The sequence below is a fragment of the Sander lucioperca genome, chromosome 9 (genome assembly GCF_008315115.2).
Source record: "Sander lucioperca isolate FBNREF2018 chromosome 9, SLUC_FBN_1.2, whole genome shotgun sequence".
NCBI lineage: Eukaryota > Metazoa > Chordata > Actinopteri > Perciformes > Percidae > Sander > Sander lucioperca.
In genome coordinates, this window is record NC_050181.1 from 39,120,314 (window position 1) to 39,147,501 (window position 27,188).

The following is a 27,188-nucleotide window of genomic DNA, read 5'->3' on the forward strand; positions in this document are numbered from 1 at the left end:
GACAGGAAACACCAAAACTCTGTACAAAAACCTTTGGAGCAAAGACAACATAATACTCCACAACATCCACCAGAGGGAGACACACACTGTTAAACTTACAATATCATGATGTAGTCTAGAATCACTTTACAGAGAGACTCAGGGAGGAGCTGAGCTGTTACTGAACTATAGAAGAGAGAGGAACTTCTATATTCAACAGAGTTCAATACACAAACCATCAACATTACCTTTATTCAACATGCTGTCACTGCAGCATTGTGTGTTTTCTCTGATGTTCCTTTCCATTCTAACAGGTATGTTAGATTACGCAGCATGAAAAAGTTTTATTCTAATAACATCTGAATGTGAATCATGTTTTAAGTCTTTTACAACATGAAATAACAGAGTTATGTCGTCCTTTAGGTGTCAGCTGTGACGAACTCACTCCAGTAGAGAGAGAAGAGAAGAGTTTAGAAGGCAGCTCTGTTACTCTGTCCTACAGATACTCCAAACAAGCTGAATGATTATTTCTTCTGGTATCGACAATATCCAGGAAAACCACCAGAGTTCCTCATCTTTCACTTGGGAACTCAAAATGAAACAAAATCTGGACTGTCTGTTCATGTAAGTGAGGCTAAAACCAAAATTATTCTTCAGATCTCCTCTGCTGCAGTGACAGACTCTGCTGTGTACTACTGTGCTCTGAGGCCCACAGTGACAGGAAACACCAAAACTCTGTACAAAAACCTTTGGAGCAAAGACAACACAATACTTCACAACATCCACCAGAGGGAGTCACACACTGTTAAACTTCAATATCATGATGTAGTCTAGAATCACTTTACGGAGGGACTCAGGGAGGAGCTGAGCTGTTACTGAACTATAGAAGAGAGAGGAACTTCTATATTCAACAGAGATCAATACACAAACCATCAACATTACCTTTATTCAACATGCTGTCACTGCAGCATTGTGTGTTTTCTCTGCTGTTTCTCTCCATTCTAACAGGTATGTTAGATTATGCAGCATTAACAAGTTTTATTCTAAAACCATCTGAATGTGAATCATGTTTTAAGTCTTTTACAACATGAAATAACAGAGTTATGTCGTCCTTTAGGTGTCAGCTGTGACGAACTCACTCCAGTAGAGACAGAAAAGAACAGTGTAGAAGGCAGCTCTGTTACTCTGTCCTACAGATACTCCAAACAAGCTGAATATAATGATAATTTCTTCTGGTATCGACAATATCCAGGAAAACCACCAGATTTTCTCATCTTTCACTCTGGAACGCAAGATGAAACAAAGTCTCGACTGTCTGCTTCTGTAAGGGAGGATAAAACCCAAATTATTATGCAGATCTCCTCTGCTGCAGTGACAGACTCTGCTCTGTACTACTGTGCTGTGAGGCCCACAGTGACAGCAAACCCACAGTCTGTACAAAAACCTGACAGCTCCTTACTGAACATATACACACTTCAGCTCCTCCTTTTATTGAACAACAGTGCCATCAAGTGGACACTGAGGACATAAATCACTGAAAAAATGCAATATTTCATTGTTTACTCTGATTATTCGTGCTTACAACTTCATGAAACATATGTAATCCAGTTCATTGTTTTTGTGATTCTTAACTCTTGTTTAGACAGAAGAACTTGACAAGAAAGATATTTTACTCTACAGTTTGTGTTTGTCATTGTTGATAAGTGTTACTTAACAGACACCCTGTTGTCTTCTCCAATACAATCTTTGAGACTCATGACAATCATTTAAATATGCTAAATGTGATGTAAATGTTTAGAGTCCCTTAACCAGAGGTGCAGACTTGAGTCACAAATTTGATGAATTTAGATATCAACTTTTTATTCCAGACTCAAGGTCCATTCAAAAGACACAGACATGACATACAACATACCTTAAAAAGAAATAGAAACATATACAAAGAAATAAAAACAGAAGAAACAACAATACTAAATTTCTATAAAAGACAGTTATACCAGTGTTTCCATAGTGATGATTGGTATCGTATGGCACTAAACCCAGGATTTACAAATAGCATAACAATGCTATTTTGGGAGACGTTCAAGCGACAAATGAATATGTATATTAGACTCCTCAATAATGCCTGAAAGGTGCTGACCCCTGCATTACAAAACAGGTAACTTGCACTAGAGCACCTGGGTTTGTTGAGCAGTATCCTCATACAGTCATTATAAGCAACCTTAAGCTTCTGCATGCTTGCCTTTTTGAACTTAGTCCATAAGGGAGCAGTATACAAAGGAGTGCAATAAGCTTTAAACAGACTCATTTTGACGTCATCCGTGCACATGTGGAATTTTCTTACCAACATGTTAGCCTGGGCATATAATATGCAACGCTGCCTGAGTATATCCTCATCATCAGATAACTGATCTGTGATGTAATGACCCAGATATTTAACTTTATTACAGACACTAATCACTTGTCCTGATAGATAAAAGTCTGGAAAACAAATGTCTTTGTCCACTTTTTTCCTACATATCAAAACAGCACTCTTTTTACCATTATACAACACATCATATTTCACCCCATATTCAGAGCAGATATTCAGTAGCAGCTGAAAACCAGCACTGCTGAGAGAGAAAATGGCCAAATCATCAACATACATGAGATGATTTACCAAGGTGTTGCCAATCATACAGCCTGTTTTGCATCTTGTCAATTGGTTGGATAACTCATCCATGTACAAGTTGAAAAGTGCTGGTGAGAGTAACCCCCCCTGACGTACCCCATTACTTAACCCAAAGGACGCGGAGACTGTATTACCCCATTTCACCTGCATACTCTGGTTGGCATACCAGTAAGCCAGGATTCTTATAATACTGTCAGGGGCCCCCCTTTGGCTCAGTTTTTCGCTTATGATGATTGACTCTATCAAAGGCCTTGGAAGCATCAATAAACCCAACTAGCATAGATGAATTCTGCCTTATGTACCCCTGTGTTGCCTCCTTCAAGGTATAGATACACAAATCAGTACCAAGCTTAGCTTTGAAGCCAAATTTATCGTCAGTGGTACCAATATAAGGACTTAGACGATCAAGCAACATTCTTTCCAGTACTTTAGATATCACACTGGCTAGGGCTATCGGCCTATAATTATCCAAACTCCCAACCTTGCCAGCTTTGTCCTTGATGACAGGCACAAGAGTAATAGACCGTGTAGATTCAGGTAGCAGGCCATGGGTCATGAATCCAGAAAAGCAAATGGCAAGCAGTACTGCCACCTTTGGGCTAGCAAACTTAAGGTGCTCAGCTGTAATGTGGTCTGGCCCACTTGCTTTCTTATCCGATAACTGTGCTACGGCCTGGCAGACTTCCCTGGAGGTGATTATCTCTGGATTACTGTTGACAATATTTGCCACTTTGTAGGAGTCACTTTTAACACAGTTAAATAAGGCAGAATAGTGTTGCCTCCACAGCTCAGCTATATTGTCAGCTCCAGACACCCCCTCTATAGCACACGGAAGCAATGTATTGGTCTTGTTTAGAGCTCTCACCTCCTTCCAGAAGCCAATAACATCCTTACCCAGATGTTTCTCAGCCATAGAGTTTGCTCTCATAGCCTGTTCATGTTTACCAATGTAGCGGATGGCATATTTGAGTCTAGTGCTGGTACGCTTTTTATACTCAAGGAAAGGGCCAATTCTGGGTCTTCCTGCCTGCACCCATGCCTTAAATGCTACCTTAGCTTCTGCATGGTGTGCCTCAACATGCTTGTTCCAGCCAGGCTTAATATTGTTTGTTTTTACAGGTAGAATTAGGTATGATCTACTAGCCTCACACATTGCACCCATAATACTGTCATACATGGCACAGAGGGTTTCACAGTGGGTGATATCATTACAGTTCACATCCAAGCACATAATAGCATTTTTGGGTATACAAATATTCCCAAGAAGAATCTCAGTTTTCATACAGTATGTCAAGAGATCATCATTTGTGAGTTTTGCCCAATCCAATTTAGTCTTGCAACTATCATTCACCCCCTGGGTCAACTCAGGGAGACTTTCCACATCAAGCTTCATAGCAAACGGCACATGGTCTGACATGGATGTCCTATATAGAATTTCCATAGATTGCAAGATCGCATGTGCATCAGCAGTGCTAATGCAGTGGTCAAGCCATGATGTTGTGTTCCAGGCTTCACTTATATAAGAATAGCTATCTGCTGGTAGAAGCAATTGGCTGGACAATATAAGGTTATTCTCCTCACAAAACTGTAATATATGTCTGGCAAACAGTGACTGGCTGTCTGTAAGGTCTGCGTTCATATCCCCTACAACACACACACTTGTATAATGATTCTCATGAATAAAGGAATTTATAAAGGCAAGCCTATTTAAATATATGTCTTCATTCTGTGAACACTCATAAGGTGTATATACATTGAGAATAATAAGATCTTTATTTTTAAACTTCAATTGTACAGCAATGCTCCAGTCAACTCAGTCCTGATGACATTTATCACTGAGTCTAGCTTCTTGTGCCATAGGATAGCCACACCCCCTGATATCCATCCTCTCACTATACCCATAGTAAGGTCCGTTGTGGATTCCCCAGCTCCTTTGAAACTGTCATTAAAAAAGTTCAATTTTCCTAGATCCTGCTTAGATAAAAACGTTTCTTGCAGACATACAATGTCGCATTTTTCCAGCAGGTTATCCACAACCATACGTCGAACCCTATCTCCAGCAGTATTGCCAACACGCAGCCCCCGACAGTTATAGGATGCAACACGCATGTTTGTAGATTAAGATAGCGGGGCCGTAGCTCCAACGGGCCACGTTACAACAGGTGTAGAGATGGTCGTGCTGGACCCTTTAACTCTCGTTGTGCGTGGTTCATAATATCGCTGCACAACAGAGCCTTCAGGCCATAGCTCCGGATTATACACCATCGCAACATCCTCACACTCAAAAGTCATTTTAAAAGAGCTGTATCTGGTGTTTACAATTACAATACGATCACAATGAACATCCCGGCTGAGTTTTTCTTTAACATATGTACACAGCACCTCTGCATGAAGATCTGGTGAGAATTCTGTAGCAAACACACTAACCTGTTTTGTTTGCACCACTTTTATGTTACTTTGCGCACTCGTGCCAATAACAGGCTTTGGCCTCTTGCGCGCAGGTTTGTCAGTGCGCTGTTTTACCGGGGAAGACCGGCTTTCAACCCTCTGTTGTCGGGCCTGCTTCACCACAAGGCTCCATTTAGGTGAGTTTGAAGAAGCATCAGTCTCTTTAAAGCTTCCATTCACCTCCGCACACATCCCAGCGCTGCCTACCCAAGCTGCCTCTGTAGACAATACTGGAGCCGGGACATCGGACGTGGAATATCCGATATCAGGAGACCCAAGGGTGCTTACATCCGCAGACAACTCCCTGCTGGAGAGATCCACAGAAGAAGCCCCAACCAGTAGGACTACACTGGCGCTGGAGATTCCAACTGCACTCGACATGTCCTGGTTATGCTTCTTACCAACACACGGCACCAGATGACACTCCATTTTAGCAACTCTGCGATCAATAATGGAGGTGACAGACATCAGATCCTCGCCTACATCAGCCTGGAGTTTTACTGAATGCCTCAGCGTGCAGATCTCACTGTGCAGACGCTCCATCTTGCAGAGTAAATTGGAAACATCCATGTTGTTGAACATCACAGGCGGCGACTCATCCAGATAATGGGAAACAAACCGTGGAATGTTTTCACCGCACTTGTTTAATACTTTAAGGCAACTTTTGATGTTGTTTACATCCTTCTGGTTTCCTTTAAATGTCACATTACGTTGCTTCGTGTTGGGACAAAGTTCAAACAACACTTTCTTTGAGGACTCAATCCACTCAGACTCAAAGTTGTTTGACGCTAGAAGGACTAGTTCATCCTGACTCAAAGTCTTTATTTTAACCGCGAGGAAGTTAAGAAACTCATCCTCTACAATAGATTTCCCATCAACAGTCTCATAGACCAGTGGTTCCCAACCTTTTTTCCTTGGCGCCCCCCCTACTTATGTCTAAGAAAAGCTGAGCCCCCCCCCTCCGAAACCGAAGTTGAGGTAACTTTCCCTTACTTTCTTTTTTGATACAGAGGAGTTATCAGCACTTTTACGTTTCTCCGCCATGTTTCGTTCATAAAATAGTGATGCTGTGGCGGGATGATAGCAGCTAGCAGCTGACCTGATGACAGCAGGGTCCCAGGTTAAGAGGTCCCGGAGGTCTGGCCTACTAAGTAGCCTACCTACAAGTTTAAGCGAGAACAAAAATATATAGTTTTTATACCGACTTTTGTATACATTATATATTCTAGTGTTTTATCATAATTTGTTTAACATTAACATTGCAAATATATATATTTTTTTACCTCAACCTCAAACCAGATAAAGACTTGCGCCCCCCCTGTGATCTTTGCCGCCCCCCTTAGGGGTCCCCGGACCCCAGGTTGGGAACCACTGTCATAGATCACCGGTTTTATTCGAGGCCGACTAACGCCATGAACAGCAGAAGGAGCTGCAGCCCCTCTGCTGTTGCCTTCCGCCATCTTCCATCAACCTCTCGAGAAGAAAAGACTTGTAACTCCACTTGGACTTCAACACCAATGACTCATGACTTCACTTGGACTTGAGCCTTTTAACTTTAAAGACTTGATACCTTTCCCCAAACTGAAAGAGGGAAAAGTATATTATTTTAAACGTGTTTGATACATAAATTAATTTCCGTTTATTTCTTTAATCAACTAATGTTATTAGACATGAAAGGGGGAGAGAGATGGGGGATGACACGCAACAGCTGACAGCTGCTGCAGGACTCAGCCAACATGGGGCAAACACTCTTAATAGGTGAGCTAGAGGACACCTCCTCAAAACACTAAGTTAAGTAACTTTACCTTACAAGTAAGAAAGGAGAGAGGCACAACATGTGTTAGGTGTAAAGTTGTCAGTAGGGGGAATAACCCAGGGCTGTGAATGAGCCCTGTCACTGTGATCAGGTTCCTCCTTCTAATCCACCAACTTAGTGTTGATGAAGACTAAACAGAGAGATCACAGCCTTCTTTATACTTGCTGTAGCTCAGAGTTACTCCACACTGCAGATATGAAGCCTCTGTTCATCTCAGTGTTGCTGGCTGCTATGAGCCTTGGTATGAACACAACTCTGTTTCTTTGATATCAATCCAACATTGATATGATTCTTTAACAGCACACTGATTCTGTTTGTTGCTGTTTTACAGAATGCAGAGCACAAAAAGACAACGTGCTGCAACCAAAAGGAGATGTGACTGCTACTGAAGGAGAGGCAGTAACACTTGGCTGTCAATATAACAGCAGTTCAACTAATAATTATCTCTTCTGGTACAAACAGGATGGAAACAACAGCCCCAAATTCATTCTGAGCCGCTTTAAGGTTGGAACGGGGGTAACAGTGGACGAGGAGAAATTTTCATCCACGCTGAATTCCAGCTTAAGATCAGTTCCTCTGAAGATCCAGAAGCTTCAGCTGTCTGACTCTGCTGTGTACTACTGTGCTCTGAGGCCCACAGTGACAGGAAACAGCAAAACTCTGTCCAAAAACCTTTGGAGCAAAGAGAACATAATACTCCACAACATCCACTAGAGGGAGTCACACACTGTTAAACTTCAATATATTTCATGATGCAGTCTAGAATCATTTCATCATAGATGTGTAAATGAGAGAAGTGAAAATACAGAGCTACGAGGAGACGGAGAGACTCAGGGAGGAGCTGAGCTGTTACTGAACTATAGAAGAGAGAGGAACTTCTATATTCAACAGAGTTCAATACACAAACCATCAACATTACCTTTATTCAACATGCTGTCACTGCAGCATTGTGTGCTTTCTCTGATGTTTCTTTCCATTCTAACAGGTAAGTTAGATTATGCAGCATGAAAAAGTTATATTCCAATAACATCTGAATGTGTATCATTCAGATGTTATTCGAAAAGTCTCATACAAAATTAACTAACAGTTGTCTCTTCCTTTAGGTGTCAGCTGTGTAGAACTCACTCCAGTCCAGAAAGAAGAGAACAGTTTAGAAGGCAGCTCTGTTACTCTGTCCTACAGATACTCCAAACAAGCTGAATATAATGATTATTTCTTCTGGTATCGACAATATCCAGGAAAACCACCAGAGTTCCTCATCTTTCACTATGGAACGCAAAATGGAACAAACTCTGGACTGTCTGTTTCAGTGAGTGAGGATAAATCCAAAATTATTCTTCAGATCTCCTCTGCTGCAGTGACAGACTCTGCTCTGTACTACTGTGCTGTGAGGCCCACAGTGACAGCAAACCCACAGTCTCTGTACAAAAACACAAGCTGACACACTGACAAGCTGCTGGAAGACTTTTTTCTACACTGTTGTACTGAACTTTGTACCTTCACTAGAGGTCGACATAATAAAGTAGGCGGTGCACTACTTCTGCACTGTGTTCAACCATTCAGTCAATAATAAGTGCTGCTGTGAAGAGAACAATTCTCAGACTGAATGTTGAACATCAGCTAGTTTCTCCTGTTGATTTAAACCTTGTTGTAGAGATGGAACATTGGCTGTGGATTATTCTTGCTGCTCTTTCTTTGGTAAGATACAAAGAACAACATGGTTTTATTATTTTCTGAAGATTTATATAAACTGCATTTTAGAGCTGAAATCTCTGAAGAGTTGAACTGTTTCTGTCCAGAGTAACAATATACAGTTGACATTTTTCACTGTCTTCTCCTCTCAGCCTCATGAACAATGTTAGTCTAATGACTTCATTTTCTCCTTTTTTCAGGATTAATAGCTGGAGACAAAATCTATCCTGTAAGGAATGCAGTCAGTAAAAGAGAAGGAGAATCTACCTCACTCAGATGTAAATATGAGACAACGATCAACAATCCTTACCTTTACTGGTACAGACATCATTCTGACCTTCAGGCACCTCAGTTTATACTCTGGAAAGGAGCTAGAGGAGCTAGTAGTAGTGAATATATCCCAGATAAGATAAGATATGAATCCATAACAACAGAGAAAACAACTGAACTGACCATAAAGACACTAACCCTGGCAGACACAGGTCTCTACTACTGTGCTCTAGAAACACAGTGATACAAAGTGTAGAAGAGGCTGTACAAAAACCTGAACACAGATATCTGACTACTCTTCAAAGAGGAGGGAAGTGGTATTCAAACCACAGCTTCATATCAGATGGATTCTGATATTTCCAGTTTAAACAGAGTCCCTGTGGTTACAGCTGCTAGTGTGACAGAGTGTGTGTGACGTCACCCATTGGTTTGTGCAGAGCAGCTCGGAGTCGTCGAGTTTGCCTTTACGGGTGCTGCCATCTTGGTTGCATTAAAAACGGATGTGAGGATTTTTAGATGAGAGGGAGGAGCTGGGGAGGAGTGAAGGAGCACTGATGCTGTGAATGCTGTATACACCCACCTGCATCGGCAACCTGGCCGCTACTGCTGCTAACAAAGTTAGCTTACATAAATCGAGGTAAGCTTAACAGCTAGCTAAGTGTAAAAGTAATCTGAGTAGCTCATTGCATACATGTCCACAGTTATATTATATATAAGGGGAATAACACTGTAAAGTATATGTATCCGGTCCATGTACGGTCCGTGTACTTTTTCGTTCATTCGATTTTCATTTCATAAACAGTATTAAAAACAAAAAACGAATGCTTATTTGATTTTTGTTTTAAAATACAAAATTTGAAATTGAAATACAAGGCATTTTTTTCCTTTTCATGGTCAAAAGGGGATGGGAGAAATTAAAAATATGCTCTGATTTTCATTTTCTATTTCATATAACAAAAATAAAATCACTCGAAAATAGAAATGAAAAAAGCCTGTTATTTTCATATTCAGAGACCGGATGTTGTCATTTCCAAGGCAACAGCGGCAGCCACAGTGACCTCGGTCCCCGTGGTTCGCTCCCCGGTGCTGACTGACTCTGGTCCGTCTGCAGAGCTGGCGTTACCCGCTCTAGCTGAGGTCAGGGTACTAAAGTATAATCCGTTTTTGGTTTTAAACCAAAAACGAAAAAACGAAAAAACGGGTCGATATTTCGTTTTTCGTTTCAAACCAAAAACGAAAAAGAGAAAATATGAGCTCCATGGTCCGTGTACTTGGTGGCCAACGGATTTTCGTTTTGAAAGGAAAAAAACAAAAACAAAAAACGGCCAGTTTCCCAATTACCATTAGTAAATAGGAAAACAAAAAACGGAAAACAACCCATTATTCGTTTTTTGTTTTGATATTAAAAAACAGAAAACGAAAAACAATCTCGTTATCCGATTGTCTTTGATGTATTTGTAGATGGAACTCGGAAATTAAAATGTGTGTATAAATCGTATTCCTTTTTCCGTACCGCCTGTAAAATCCGTTCTGTGCACTGCCTGATCAATTCTACGCTTGCGCGAACACCGGCAAACTTCACAGCTCTATGCACGCATTGGCATAAGGATGTTTGGACATTCCCGGTTACCGGAAGAAAACATTAGACAGTGACAGTAGACCGTTATGATGGCAGAGATGAAGTTTACAAGGTGTTTGCTGGAGTTGCCTAAAGTATCTGTTAATGATATACGGAGGGTCGTCCGGCCATCCAGTACAACACCATGTAGCAAATTAAATAAAGGCTTCAAATTTTACGTTTCGTCATTTCTTTACAACTTTGAAGGTAATTTGCTAACGCTAGCTAGCCTGAGCTAGAAGCCTTGCTTTGGTGTTATAAGTCATGACTCCGTCCTGCTTCAGGTTAACCATGTTTTAAATAAAGTTTAAGCATGTCTATACCTCTCACTTCATGGTTTGTACTTTTATGAAAGTATCAGGTTAAAACAGGGCTACAAATGAGATCTCTGTGAGAGACCAGCTAACTCCTAGCAAACTATTATGTAGCTCAATGCTGGACATTTCACCCCTAATTCCGGTCACTTTACTGTATTTGTATTTGTTTAGTATTTGGTTTAGAAGCCTTTATTGGTGATTTTTACGGTACAAAGTCCTGCTACATACGTAAATAGCTAGCTATATGCTCCGCTATGTCGCGTTAGCATGCAGCTACAATAGTTAGCTATGAGTATGCTAACGTTAGATTGTAGTGGAACGAAGCAGCACTTTCTAACGTCAAAAATCACAGATAAAGGCTTCTGAACCAAACACTACACAATCGGACATGTTTCAGCAGGAATGTGACCCGGAATTGGGGAGAATTTAACAACATTGCCAGCTAAGATGACCGTTAGCATGTAGCTACTATAGTGTTTACTGCCGTTGGCATGTAGCTACTATAGAGGTATACAGCAGTGGTGGCTGGGAGAGCTGTCATCCCATCTTCAAAAGGACACTTATGTACGTTTACACTTCATCGCATTAATAATAGACAGTCTATGGTTATTAGTCAAGACGAAGTATTAAAGGTAAAAACATTAACGTAAACAACACAACAACGATGTCGCTACACTGTTTTGGATCAGTGACAAGTTTCGAATGTTTGTAGCTATGACTATTGTATAATAAAGATTTAATAAAAAAAGATTTAATAAAAAAGTTGTAATGTTTGGTCGTAAAGTGTTGACACATGGTAAATCGCACACTGACAACAACCATACAGTCAATGACAGGGACATTGTTAGTTTTCTACTACGTAATTATGCGCATGCACAAAACGGATCTTACAGGCGGTACTGGCCAATAAATGCTATTGAAGGGCGGGTCTTGGCGTGGCGGGAGTAACTTCCGGGTCACGAAAAAATACCAATGCAAAATTAAGGAATAGGACTTATACACACGTATTTTAATTTCCGAGTTCCATCTACAAATACATCAAAGACAATCGGATAACGAGATTGTTTTTCGTTTTCCGATTTTTAATATCAAAACAAAAAACGAATAATGGGTTGTTTTCCGTTTTGTGTTTTCCTATTTACTAATGGTAATTGGGAAACTGGCCGTTTGTCGTTTTTGTTTTTTTCCTTTCAAAACGAAAATCCGTTGGCCACCAAGTACACGGACCCTCCATTTTGGTCAGGGTACTAAAGTATAATCTGTTTTTCGTTTTAAACCAAAAACGAAAAAAGGAAAAAACGGGTCGATGTTTCGTATTTTGTTTCAAACCAAAAACGGAAAAACCAAACTATGAGCTCCGTTTTCTCGTTTTTCCAATGTCCATACAAATTAAAAATTAACTGGAAAACTGCTCGTTTTTCAACTGTTGTTTTTTTGTTATTCATGTTTCTGTTTTAACCCAAGAACGTGAATACGGGCTCATTTTTATAATGTGCATAATCATTGAAAATCTGATGGAACACAGGTCTCGTTTATAATGTTATTTTGGTCTTACGTGTTAAGTCAAAAGTTGACTAAAACCAATGCGCTCTGGACAGGAAGTAACATTAACGTGTCAAAATAAAAGTATGAGAGCTGTAATAACTGCCAGAAGAACAATGTACTTTTTGAAAACATTGTTTGCCTGTAGCTTGTCAGATTAGGCTAAAGTTAGCTATTTACGGTTATATAAAGTATTTAATTATTTAATAATAATTTTAAAATCACATGGAATCTACATTCATCTATTATTAGCCTATGTGTGGCAGTTATTGACTAGTTACTCTAATCTTACACCAGCCAGTAAAAAGGCATCTAACACTTTCAACCAAATTAACCAAAAATAACATGCATTGTTCCCTTCCATGCTCTTCGCAAGTAAATTAATATTCACAACTTTCATAAAATTTTGGGTGTTTTATTCAATTTTATAGCAGTTATGGTCTTCCCGGGAAAATTTTGACCTGGTAGTGCAACAGGGCACTATTGAGCTTTACAGAAGATAAACACACAGGACACACGTGCATATTTACAAGTATGTGCATGCACACACACACACACACACACACACACACACAGACAGACAGACAGAAAGACACACACCCACACACACATAAACACACACATACACAGACAGACAGACAGACAGACAGACACACACACACACACACACACACACACACACACACACACACACACACACACGCCTACCAAGAGCCTGGGTCTGTCCGAGGTTTCTTCCTAAAAGAAACTAAATGAAAAGGCTTCTTTTTATTGAAACTCTGCAGAATATTCATGTGACATGGTTGACCAACTTAACTGCCATTAATTTGAGCGTGATGAAGAACTCCTGCAGATACAACTGGGCCACATTGCAAACCTCTCATCATATTAGTGAGGAAGCTGCCATGTTGCTTCTCTCATCCTGGTCTCCTCAGGCCCTGCAGACTGGACCACACTTGTGGTTTACTGCTAGAATATTACAGTAGGCCACTTTTCTGATTCAGATTTGCCACTTGGGTCCACAGCACCATACAATATATGATAAACATGCACCAGCCTTTGTGGAAGTGTATGTTCTGAGAGAGAGAGAGAGAGAGAGAGAGAGAGAGAGAGAGAGAGAGAGAGAGAGAGAGAGAGAGATATCTCGGTTGTAACATTAAACATTTGCATGATTCTGTGCCATCTGCTGCTGCTCCAACAATACAATGGCAGTACATATTTATATTGCTTACCAGGGTTCCAACCCAGTAGCTTCTTGCTGTGAGGCCACAGTGCTTACCATTGACCAGTCCTTATTGTAATTCAACCCCACAATACCTATCATGTATTATATTTTATTATCCAATATTGGCCAACTACTGTTTCAAGGCCTTAGTATGATCAGTGAACATCTAATGAGCTGGGTGATCCAGGCACAGGCCCAGCAGTGAGGAGGTCTACCATGCTCACCATGAACTCTGGTCTAGTCTGCAGGGCCTGAGGAGACCAGACCAGAATGAGAGAGTCTCCAGTACACTTTAACTTGTTAATATATGTTCTTCATCACATTGACATGTTCATTGGCAGCTAATGTGGTCAACCATGTCACAAACAATATTCTGCAGAGCAATTTAAAAAAGCCCTTATATTTTCTGTCTCTTTTTACTGGCTGGAGTAGATTAGAGTAAAAGTAGTCAATAACGCCACACATAATGTAGGGGAATACAGATTTTATTTAAAATGTGATTTAAAACTTATTATAATCCTATTTCTATTTTAAAACAATATCCATTCTTACTCCCTTTGTGGCTATTAATGAATGTTGCTCAATTAAATACTTTATATAACCCTAAATAATTAACTGTAGCTTAATCTGACAAGCTACAGGCAAAAGCTAAAGTACATTGTTCTTCTGGCAGTTATTACAGTTCTCATACTTTTATTTTGACATGTTATTGTTACTTCCTGTCCAGAGCGCATTGGTTTTAGTCAACTTTTGACTTAACACGTAAGACCAAAATAACATTATAAACGAGACCTGTGTTCCATCAGATTTTCAATGATTATGCACATTATAAAAATGAGCCCGTATTCACGTTCTTGGGTTAAAACAGAAACATGAATAACAAAAAAACAACAGTTGAAAAACGAGCAGTTTTCCAGTTAATTTTTAATTTGTATGGACATTGGAAAAACGAGAAAACGGAGCTCATAGTTTGGTTTTTCCGTTTTTGGTTTGAAACAAAATACGAAACATCGACCCGTTTTTTCCTTTTTTCGTTTTTGGTTTAAAACGAAAAACAGATTATACTTTAGTACCCTGACCCTGACTAACATCCTGATTCTGACTCTCTGGCTAGGTAACTATTTAAAATACTGATTGTTCTCCTTTACTCAATCATCTTTATAAATTAATCTCTTCCTCTGCATGTTCACTTCTTCCCCAGAGTGTAAAGGAGAAGACAGAGTGATCCAGCCAACAGGAGATGTCATTACTACTGAAGGAGAGACAGTTACTCTTGACTGTACATTTGAGACAACTTCGACAAGTTATTCGAGAACTTTATTCTGGTACAAACAAGAAGTAAATGATTACCCAAAGTACATTTTGAAAAGTTTTTCAAACACAGCAGAAAATGCTCCAGAGTTCCAGAAGGACAGATTTGATGCTACAATCAACGAGACATCAGTTCCTCTGAAGATCCAGAAGCTTCAGCTGTCTGACTCTGCTGTGTACTACTGTGCTCTGAGGCCCACAGTGACAGGAAACACCAAAACTCTGTACAAAAACCTTTGGAGCAAAGACAACACAATACTCCACAACATCCACTAGAGGGAGTCACACACTGTTAAACTTCATTATGATGTAATCTAAAATCACTTTACCTTAGAAGTGTAACAGAGAGAAGTGAAAATACAGAGCTACAAGGAGACGGAGAGACTCAGGGAGGAGCTGAGCTGTTACTGAACTATAGAAGAGAGAGGAACTTCTATATTCAACAGAGATCAATACACAAAACATCAACATTACCTTTATTCAACATGATGTCACTGCAGCATTGTGTGTTTTCTCTGATGTTTCTTTCCATTTTAACAGGTATGTTAGATCATGCAGCATGAAAAAGTTTGATTCTAATAGCATCTGAATGTGAATCATGTATTATGTCTTTTACAACATGAAATAACAGAGGTAGCTGTGAAGATCTCACTCCAGTCGAGAAAGAAGAGAACAGTTTAGAAGGCAGCTCTGTTACTCTGTCCTACAGATACTCCAAACAAGTGGATAACAATGATTATTTCTTCTGGTATCGACAATATCCAGGAAACCCACCAGAGTTCCTCATCTTTCACTTTGGAACGCAAAGTGCAACAAACTCTGGACTGTCTGTTTCTGTAAGTGAGGATAAAACCAAAATGGTTCTTCAGATCTCCTCTGCTGCAGTGACAGACTCTGCTCTGTACTACTGTGCTGTGAGGCCCACAGTGACAGCAAACCCACAGTCTCTGTACAAAAACACAAGCTGACACACTGACAAGCTGCTGGAAGACTTTTTTCCACAATTTTGTAATGAACTTTGTACCTCCACTAGAGGGCGACATTATCAAGTAGGCGGTGCACTACTTCTGCACTGTGTTCAACCATTCAGTCAATAATAAGTGCTGCTGTGAAGAGAACAATTCTCAGACTGAATGTTGAACATCAGCTAGTTTCTCCTGTTGATTTAAACCTTGTTATAGAGATGGGACATTGGCTGTGGATTATTCTTGCTGTTCTTTTCTTTGGTAAGGTGCAAAGAGTGTTTTAATGCACAAAAGAGCAAAAACAGATAATTTCTGTTGGTATCTTGTACATTCTAAATGACATGCTATATGGTTTTCTCTGACATAAAACAGCAGTAAGGGGAAATCCAGATTGTTTACTCTTTAAACCTACTCTTCTGTTTTAAATCAATCTTCTTTATTGATTTATATCTATCTTTGCATGTTCTCTTCTTCCCCAGAGTGTAAAGGAGAAGACAGAGTGATCCAGCCAACAGGAGATGTCATTACTACTGAAGGAGAGACAGTTACTCTTGACTGTACATTTGAGACAACTGCTTCCTATTCTTATTTGTTGTGGTACAAACAAGAAGTAAATGGCTTTCCAAAGTTTATGCTACAAATCTACTCTGGAGCAAAAGATGCTGAAAACTTTCAGAAAGAAAGAATTTATGCTACACTCAAGGATAAGTCCTTTCCTCTGAAGATCCAGAAGCTTCAGCTGTCTGACTCTGCTGTGTACTACTGTGCTCTGAGGTCCACAGTGACAGGAAACACCAAAACTCTGTACAAAAACCTTTGGAGCAAAGACAACACAATACTCCACAACATGCACTAGAGGGAGTCACACACTGTTAAACTTTAACATGATTTAGTCTAGAATCACTTTACCTTAGTAGAGTAACAGAGAAATGAAAATACAGAACTACGAGGAGACGGAGAGACTCAGGGAGGAGCTGAGCTGTTACTGAACTATAGAAGAGAGAGGAACTTCTATATTCAACAGAGATCAATACACAAACCATCAACATTACCTTTATTCAACATGCTGTCACTGCAGCATTGTGTGTTTTCTCTGCTGTTTCTCTCCATTCTATCAGGTATGTTAGATTATGCAGCATTAACAAGTTTTATTCTAAAACCATCTGAATGTGAATCATGTTTTAAGTCTTTTACAACATGAAATAACAGAGTTATGTCGTCCTTTAGGTGTCAGGTGTGACGAACTCTCTCCAGTAGAGAGAGAAAAGAACAGTTTAGAATGCAGCTCTGTTACTCTGTCCTACAGATACTCCAAACAAGCTGAATGATTATTTCTTCTGGTATCGGCAATATCCAGGAAAACCACCAAAGTTCCTCATCTTTCACTCTGGAACGCAAAATGAAACAAACTCTGGACTGTCTGTTTCTGTAAGTGAGGATAAAACCAAAGTGGATCTTCAGATCTCCTCTGCTGCAGTGACAGACTCTGCTCTGTACTACTGTGCTGTGAGGCCCACAGTGACAGCAAACCCACAGTCTCTGTACAAAAACACAAGCTGACACACTGACAAGCTGCTGGAAGACTTTTTTTTCCCAGGAAACACTAAAACTCTGTACAAAAACCTTTGGAGGAAAAGGAAAACAACATCCACCAGAGGGAGTCACACACTGTTCAGGACAATCACAAATTGTTGCGACATCTTCAACAGATGATAAAGAGGAAGGACCAATGATGTGAAGGCCCAGATCCATCAGAGTATCAATGCTCTTCCTCTCTCTCCTCCCCTCTCACTGCAGACATGAAACACTGGCTGACTAACATCCTGATTCTGACTCTCTGGATAGGTAACTATTTAAAATACTGATTGTTTTCCTATAATCAGTCATGTTTATAAATTCATCTCTTCCTCTGCATGTTCTCTTCTTCCCCAGAGTGTAAAGGAGAAGACAGAGTGATCCAGCCAACAGGAGATGTCATTACTACTGAAGGAGAGACAGTTACTCTTGACTGTACATTTGAGACAACTTCGACAAGTTATTCGAGAACTTTATTCTGGTACAAACAAGAAGTAAATGATTACCCAAAGTACATGTTGAAAAGTTTTTCAAACACAGCAGAAAATTCTCCAGAGTTCCAGAAAGACAGATTTGATGCTACAATCAACGAGACATCAGTTCCTCTGAAGATCCAGAAGCTTCAGCTGTCTGACTCTGCTGTGTACTACTGTGCTCTGAGGCCCACAGTGACAGGAAACACCAAAACTCTGTACAAAAACCTTTGGAGAAACGACAAAAATATACTCCACAACGTCCACTAGAGGGAGTCACACACTGTTAAACATGGAATAGTATGTAATGATACAGTCTAGACCAGGGGTCACCAACACGGTGCCCGTGGGCACCAGGTAGCCCCCAAGGACCACATGAGTAGCCCTCAGGCCTGTTCTAAAAATGAAAATTGAATATTGATGTTATCTGTTTCCCACCTTGTTAAGTCATTGTTGATAATTATTGATAATGAGAAATCATTAACGTGATCAGTGTCTTCACATAGATGAGTATCATTAATCATTAATAATCATATATAACTAAAGGCAAACTGAGCAAATTAGTTATTTCAGAAGAGCGTATCAAACTGGTAGCCCTTCCTATGACTCAGTACCCATGAAGTAGCTCTCAGTTTCTAAAAGGTTGGTGGCCCCTGCTCTAGATTCTTTGTAGAGTTGACAATAACAGTAACTGAAGCACTAAAGATGAAAAGTGTTTTATGTTTATGTTTCAACTCTGGTAAGCATAAGTAAACTCTCACTTTACATTCAAGAAACATTCTGAGAAAAGCATAAAACGTAACACGTTGAAATATTAAGTCTCAGTTTATTTCAAACTTTCTAGAAAGAAATATGTTAGGTGCTACAAACACTAAAACTCTGTACAGAAACCTTTGGAGCAGAGACAACCCAATACTCCTCAACATCCACCAGAGGGAGTCACACACTGATAAACTTTAATGTATTTTATGAGATAGTCTGGATTCTTTTCACTAATGAAACACAGTTTATGATGAAGACTTGAAGAAATGAAACTAATTCAACATCTGAGTCTCCTCCTACTGACTGCAGAGGTGTCTTCATGACAGAGAACTGTTTGATTCCAGCTGTGAACATCAGACCAAACAACTCACAAAACGTATTCATCCTGAACATTCATAAACAGCATTTCACCTCTGCAGACATGGAAAAACTCACTGCAATTCTGTTCTGCTTCACTCTCATAGGTATGTATCTTTATGATTATAAATCCTGAAATACAAAGACACTTTCAAAGTTTTACAGATACAGTTCAGATTTTAGTTCAAACTTTAACATGTCAAAGATACAAATCTAGATGTCATCACTGTATCACTAATAGGTGTGATGTTTTTCAAATGTTAGATATGTGACTTTGGAACAGAAGTGTAAATCTAACATGTTGTTTTCCTCACTAGGTAACACGATGGAAGATGATATTACTGCCAGCAGTGCTGAAGTCTTTTCATCAGAGGGCCGTAGTGTTACTCTGTCCTGTACCTATTCAGTTCAAGCTGATAATCTCCAGTGGTATCGACAGGATCCTGGATCAGCTCCTCAGTTCCTTCTCCTGATCACTGATACAACATCGCCTTCAGTAGTGGAAGCAAAACCTCCTCATCCTCGACTGAATGCTACACTGAATAAGGAGAAAAATCAAGTTGATCTACAGATCTCCTCAGCTGCAGTGTCTGACTCTGCTGTGTACTACTGTGCTCTGAAGCCCACAGTGACAGGAAACACCAAAACTCTGTACAAAAACCTTTGGAGAAAAGACAACACAATACTCTACAACATCCACTAGAGGGAGTCACACACTGTTAAAATGTAATATTTGGTAACCATTCCTTTTACATTCCCCTAATTACCAATTATTTACCTGGTATTTACATGGTAATAATATTACCTTTTAGGTAACTACCACTGGTAATAAGTAGGTAATTATAGAGGAACTACAGCTGAAGTACGAGGTAAAACCTAAGGTATTAATCATTAATTGTACCATGTAGTTCTGACTGGATTAGGATGGTAATTACTAAGATATCTTAGTGGCAGCGGGAAGTGATCGCGCCATTGACCAACAAAAACCTGGTCTAAAGTCAATAACGCAGCATTTCATTGTTATTTTAACAGCAAATTAATACAATGCTCCTAGGCTCGTGCACAGAATGGCACATTCTGCTTGTTACACACACAGGGACGAACAGCAGCACAAACACATGCAGAAGATTAAGAAATAAAAAAGATTATGGTGCAAATCCTCCATCATAATAGCAATGCTCCAAGGTCCAAACACGCCTGGCTTTTAAAGAGAATGGGAGATGATCTCTGATTAGTTTATTGCATGTTATGCCCAAAACACACCTATGATTAATGAAGACACTAAGTACAACCCTTTAGAACCATGCGCTCGGCGCACGGACCCTTTCATCTGCTAGCAAAAGTGGATTCAGACACGCCCTAAACCCACTTGCGCCAGACGCTTCACACCGTGCACTTAGATGGTTAAAATAGGACACTAAAACAACAACAAAAAATCTTTGGAGCAAAGACAACACAATACTCCACAACATCCACTAGAGGGAGTCACACACTGTTAAACTTTAAGACGATAATACAACAACTCTACCAACATCAGAAACATCCACCAAAGGTCTTCTTTCTCTTCACTGCAGCTTTATCTTTTCACCTATCAGCAAAAGGTTATTTTCTGCCCCCCCCCCCCCTATGTTTAACTCAACCAATGACATTACTTCTGTCTCCAGATCAGAAATGTTTGAGGAACTAAAAGCACAATCAGCTTGATGTTGAGAAGAAGAGCTGCACATCAGAGAGGCTGTTTAGTTTTTCATTCTACTGCAGTGGAAGAACATTGTTCATCTGCTGTCTGTTTGGCTTTAACAACTCCAAAGACATGTTGCTTTACCTGTTTTTACTTTTCTCTCCCTTTATAGGTGAGTGTTAGAACAGAGATCAAAGTCTCATATAACCTGCTGTTTTAACCAGATATTTCATAACTAGAGGTTTATCTGTGTAAGTTAATGATAACTGATGTGAATAATACTCATTTTACAGCCCTGGGTTCCATGAACAGCATAAAGCCAGAAAGTACTGAAGAACATGTTGCAGAGGGCAGAAACATCAACCTGACCTGTACATATGAGGGTGCTATCTACAATATCCAGTGGTACCGACAATACCAGAGATCCAGACCAGAGTTCCTGCTCTACATCACAGAGGATGGATCGATTAATCCAACTGGTTCTGATTTCTCAGCTCACATTGACAAGTCAAAGAAACGTGTTAAACTGGAGATCATCTCAGCTGAAGTGTCTGACTCTGCTGTGTACTACTGTGCTCTGAGGCCCACAGTGACAGGAAACACCAAAACTCTGTACAAAATCCTTTGGAGCAAAGACAACACAATACTCCACAACAGCCACCAGAGGGAGTCACACACTGTTAAACTTCAGGTAAATTACAAATTGTTGAGAGATCCCCAACAGATAAAGAGGAAGGACCAATGATGTGAAGGCCCAGATCCATCAGAGTATCAATGCTCTTCCTCTCTCTCCTCCCCTCTCACTGCAGACATGAAACACTGGCTGACTAACATCCTGATTCTGACTCTCTGAATAGGTAACTATTAAAACTACTGATTGTTTTTCTTTATTCAATCATCTGTATTACTTAATCTATTCCTCTGCATGTTCTCTTCTTCCCCAGAGTGTAAAGGAGAAGACAGAGTGATCCAGCCAACAGGAGATGTCATTACTACTGAAGGAGAGACAGTTACTCTTGACTGTACATTTGAGACAAGTTATCCAGGTGCCTCTTTATTCTGGTACAAACAAGAAGTCAATGATTTCCCAAAGATGATGCTGCAACGTTTCTCTGTAAAAACTGATGATGCTGAAGCACAAGAGAGAATTGATGCTACAGTGAAGGATAAGTCAGTTCCTCTGAAGATCCAGAAGCTTCAGCTGTCTGACTCTGCTGTGTACTACTGTGCTCTGAGGCCCACAGTGACAGGAAACACCAAAACTCTGTACAAAAACCTTTGGAGCAAAGACAACACAATACTCCACAACATCCACCAGAGGGAGTCACACACTGTTAAACTTTAATATGATGTAGTCTACAATCACTTTACCTTAGAAGAGTAACTGAGAGAAGTGAAAACACAGAGCTATGAGGAGACAGAGAGACTCAGGGAGGAGCTGAACTGTTACTGAACTATAGAAGAGAGAGGAACTTCTATATTCAACAGAGATCAATACACAAACCATCAACATTACCTTTATTCAACATGCTGTCACTGCAGCATTGTGTGTTTTCTGTGCTGTTCCTTTCCATTCTAACAGGTAGGTTAGATTATACAGCATGAACAAGTTATTCCAATAACATCTGAATGCTAATCACGTATTAAGTCTTTTATAACATGAAATAACAGACTTATTGCTTCATTTAGGAGTCAGCTGTTAGTCTAATGACTTCATTTTCTCTACTTTTTTTCAGGAACAACAGCTGGAGACAAAATCTCTCCTGTAGAACATGAAGTCAGTAAAAGAGAAGGAGAATCTGTTACACAAATATGTCAATATGAGACTACAGCTGCTAATGTAACACTGTGGGAGGATTCACATAAGCAGCAAATCCACATCAATGACAAACCAACTGTATGATGGTTCAAACACAAGACACCATGACAACAAATAAATGGACACTGACTTACCTACTAAATCCTCTTCATACCCTGTGGGCCATTAGGCCACAATGTTAAAATTTCCCATAGACTTTAATGGGAAATCTTCGGAAAATTGCTTAATATAGCTCAAAACAACCCCTCTTTGAGGCCATGCTGTATCGCCATACTTTAATGTAGAAAAATAATTAAAAGTTTAAACTGAAGACAAGACTTTGGCCTTTATTGGGATGAATGGGCATTCTGATATCAAGCACGGTTTCTACCAAATCACAGTTTATTTATCGTCCAGTTTTCAGACCGTTTCAGATTTTCCAATGTGTGTGTATGGGACAGAATGTTGAGAGCCAGAGGGGAGGACAGAGGGGGGAGCTGCAGTATGATTCTCTGAAAATTTTCCAAACAAATTTCTCTCTCCCCTAAAGTTTTCACTCTTCATACATCATGGTTGGTCAAAATGTAGGAAATGTTGTGCCGGTCGCAGACATGTAACTATGGAATCCACCAGACTTAAGCTTTTGGCTCTGTTCATACCAACTGCCGATAGAAACAATGGAAACAGATAGGCCACAATGATCTCCTTCCATTGTTGAACATGTTGATCTGCATCCCAAATAGACAATGAAACACTAATAAAACTGAAATCACTGGTAATTTATATTACATAACATCATAATTCAGAGAAGAACTCAGTAGAATCACATTTTAAAGGCTAAAGTATCTACCAACTTAAGAGTTTCACTGAAACTGAAACTTCCTCAAAAAAGTATATATATATATATATATATATATATATATATATATATATATATATATATATATATATTACACTTTAAAGATGAACTGAACTGGAATTTGAGTAAAGGTGATATAACTGATGTATTTTATTTGTTCTCATTGGTACAATGATTAAAATGGCTGAATTTGATAAAAGGGATAAAATGGTACATTGAAAGTGTTGTTGTTGTTACACAGGCGCCGCCATGTTGGAATTCCACAATCGGCTACGTCACTGGCATGGTAAGCAGCCATGGGATGTAAACAGTCTGAGGCTAACGGACATGGCTGAGGAAACGGAAACCAACAGGTCTAGGGGGGGTTCATACTGTATTGCCCCTGGCTGCAGTAATGATCTGTATAGGGCTAAGGCAGCTGGGGTTACGATACATTTCCACAGGCTACCTTTGACAAGGAAACCAGTCCTCAACTCATGGCTAGCTGCCTTAAAACTGGCTAGCCCTCCAACAGCCCCTGGATTTCGAGTCTGTAGCGACCATTTTTTAGCGACAGACTATTTAGAGAGCTGTACTTTTGATACAACAGGGTCACTTGTGAGGGTTAAGTCCAACAGACTGAAACCTGAGGCCATTCTGTCAATGATCGATTTTTCAGGCTACAGTACAGGGCAGACTGATAGACCAACGGCAAGACACTAACACCGATGCTATCTACCGCAGAGACAGGGCGCTGAAACGCTCACATCAGGCAGAGGACAGAGAGGTATGTTTAGCTGTTATCCAGCATGCTAGCAAGTCTACTAGGCAAAGGGCTGGATGTAACGTTGTTGTGACATACACAAAACACGTACATTTTCACTTACACGCACAAATACAGCCTGACGTGTAGGCTTTATAACGTTCAACAAAACTGAGACTGACACACTGGGCATTCATTGAAATTGAGTCACAAAACCAAGCTAGATACCAAACGATCCAACCTAGGGAAAGGGCTAGCAGCTAAACACGTTGGAAGCACTTATGTCAAACTCAAGCTAGCGCTCCGACCATAGACTGTATAAATAAACCATGACTCCGATGATATCACAGATCAATAATAATGCGTTTCTAGCTGCTAACTAAACCACAGCGGGTCTGTAAACAGAATCCAACGTCCCTTTCTACTCACCCTGAAGCTAGCTGATGTCTCAGGGCACATTGTTGATGCAGAGGGAGTTCAACTCACAGAAAAAGCTGCTAATTCCATAATAAGAGGTATCTGTGCAGTATCCATTTGTGTAATATCCATCAACGACCACAAGGAAAAAATCTGCCAACTCTGCACTAGCCTAAAGTAAACGGCAAAACTCGTGAATCCTCCTCCTTGCGTGCAGCTAACTTAACAAGCGATCCCATTGGATGAATTCGTCCAATCACATTTTCCATTTATCTTCTAAAACGCACAGGACCTTTTCTATTTTCTCTAAATGCACACGATATATAAGCAGTCTCTATTCCCTAAAATGCATAATGTGCTTGGATACAATAAATGAGAGTGCATGACAGGTAAATGGTCCAGGTTGACCTCTCTGCCAACAGATGGATTCAGTTGCAGTGTCCGGCAGCGCCCACACACACACACCAGTCACTTCCCCCCAAACGATCCGAAGGTGGAGCCTGAAACGGATCGACCTCCATGTGGTGGTAGTCAGACACTACAGGCCTGTCCCTCACAGGCTCAAATGTGTAACCCATGCCATTAAAATTACTCATTTTCATGTGTATTTAATGTGCTGCACTGTAGCCTTCGCAGGTCCTACCATGCCAGTGACGTCATCAAAATTGTCCGCATTCTAATACTAACAAATGTATTTTTTTGTGTTGCTTTAAAAAAGCTATATTGATTTTTTTTTAATTACAATTTTTAGTGTAATTTATTTTTATTTGTCATGACCAACACGTTATCAACGTTTATTCTTTCAGTTCAGTTCATCTTTAAGTATTTGTTGTAGTACAACCACCTTCTCTGGAGTATGTTGTGAGACATTTCTCTATGTAATTATAACATATTTCATGCAATAATTATTCCCCAAAATTATATTATGCTTATTTTTGAAAGGTAAGTGCTGTAGTAGAGCCAGCAGGAGACAAGTTATAATTGAGGTAAGTTTGGAGACACTACCTATTTTAATCATTGAATTAATAAATATTGTTGTATCTCTTTTTGGTGTTGTAGTTTATAGACGGTCCCTAAATAATCGTCTCACTACCGTCTCACTGCCGGCTGCTCGTAGAGACCAGTGTTATTTCTCCAGGTTGGAGGACGTCTTGTTTTGATGAAAATGAGCTTGTAGCTCATTGTTTACCTTATGACGGTAGGAAATATGCATCGTTTGTAATTTAATAACATTTCACAATAGAATAATTGATCCCGGAAGCTTGAATCTGTAAATATCTTTCTAATTTTATGCAGGTTTAAAAAAGCGAGGGAACAGATTTTTATTCTGTGTGCATCGTTTAGTTTTTTTTCTCTCAGCGGACAAGAGGGGGGCTCCGTATCAAAAGAAGGGACCATGGAGGAACTCATAGTGCACCTTTAAGATAATCACACAACAACTCAACCAACATCAGAAACATCCACCAAAGTTCTTCTTTCTCTTCACTGATATTTTATCTTTTCACCTTTCAGCAAAAGGTTATTCTCTGGCCCCGCCCACTGACGTTTAACTCAACCAATGAGATTATTTCTGTCTCCAGAGCAGAAGTGTTTGAGGAGCTAAAAGCACAATCAGCTTGATGTTGAGAAGAAGAGCTGCACATCAGAGAGGCTGTTTAGTTTTTCATTCTACTGCAGTGGAAGAACATTGTTCATCTGCTGTCTGTTTGGCTTTAACAACTCCAAAGACATGTTGCTTTACCTGTTTTTACTTTTCTCTCCCTTTATAGGTGAGTGTTAGAACAGAGATCAAAGTCTCATATAACCTGCTGTATTAACAAGATATTTCATAACTAGAGGTTTATCTGTGTAAGTTAATGATAACTGATGTGAATAATACTCATTTTACAGCCCTGGGTTCCATGAACAGCATAAAGCCAGAAAGTACTGAAGAACATGTTGCAGAGGGCAGAAACATCAACCTGACCTGTACACATGAGGGTACTATCTACAATATCCAGTGGTACCGACAATACCAGAGATCCAGACCAGAGTTCCTGCTCTCCATCACAGAGGGAGGGTTGATTCATCCAACTGGTTCTGATTTTTCAGCTCACATTGACAAGAAAAAGAAATGTGTTGATCTGGAGATCATCTCTGCTAAGCTGTCTGACTCTGCTGTGTACTACTGTGCTCTGCAGCCCACAGTGACAGGAAACACCAAAACTCTGTACAAAAACCTTTGGAGCAAAGACAACACAATACTCCACAACATCCACCAGAGGGAGTCACACACTGTTAAACTACAATATTTTTCATGATGTAGTCTAGAATCACTTTACAGAGAGAGTTAGGGAGGAGCTGAGCTGTTACTGAACTATAGAAGAGAGAGGAACTTCTATATTCAACAGAGATCAATACACAAACCATCAACATTACCTTTATTCAACATGCTGTCACTGCAGCATTGTGTGATTTCTCTGCTTTTTCTTTCCATTCTAACAGGTATGTTAGATTATGCAGCATGAAAAAGTTCATGCAGAAGTTTAATCTCAATACCATCTCAATGTGAATCATTCATTAAGTCTTTGAAATAACATCTAATAACAGAGTTTTCTCTTCCTTTAGGTGTCATGTGTGAAGAACTCACTCCAGTCGAGACAGAAAAGAACAGTTTAGAAGGCAGCTCTGTTA

At 39.9% G+C, this 27,188-nt stretch overlaps 1 protein-coding gene, 1 long non-coding RNA gene and 1 gene segment (V, D, J or C); all 3 read left to right on the forward strand.

Moving 5' to 3' along the window:
• The window catches only part of si:dkey-154p10.3 (zinc finger protein 135), a 307,986-nt gene that overhangs the window by 228,366 nt on the left and 52,432 nt on the right, over positions 1–27,188 (forward strand). The gene's annotated exons all lie outside the window — the stretch shown is intronic.
• LOC118495827 lies at positions 115–16,612 on the forward strand. The gene is made up of 4 exons (XR_004898270.1): positions 115–297; positions 4,670–4,672; positions 15,524–16,112; positions 16,331–16,612. It is a non-coding gene; the product is annotated as an uncharacterized LOC118495827 (long non-coding RNA).
• On the forward strand, positions 7,789–8,401 carry LOC118495824. The segment is given in 2 exon segments: positions 7,789–7,896; positions 8,015–8,401. Coding segments are annotated over 2 exon segments (393 nt in total).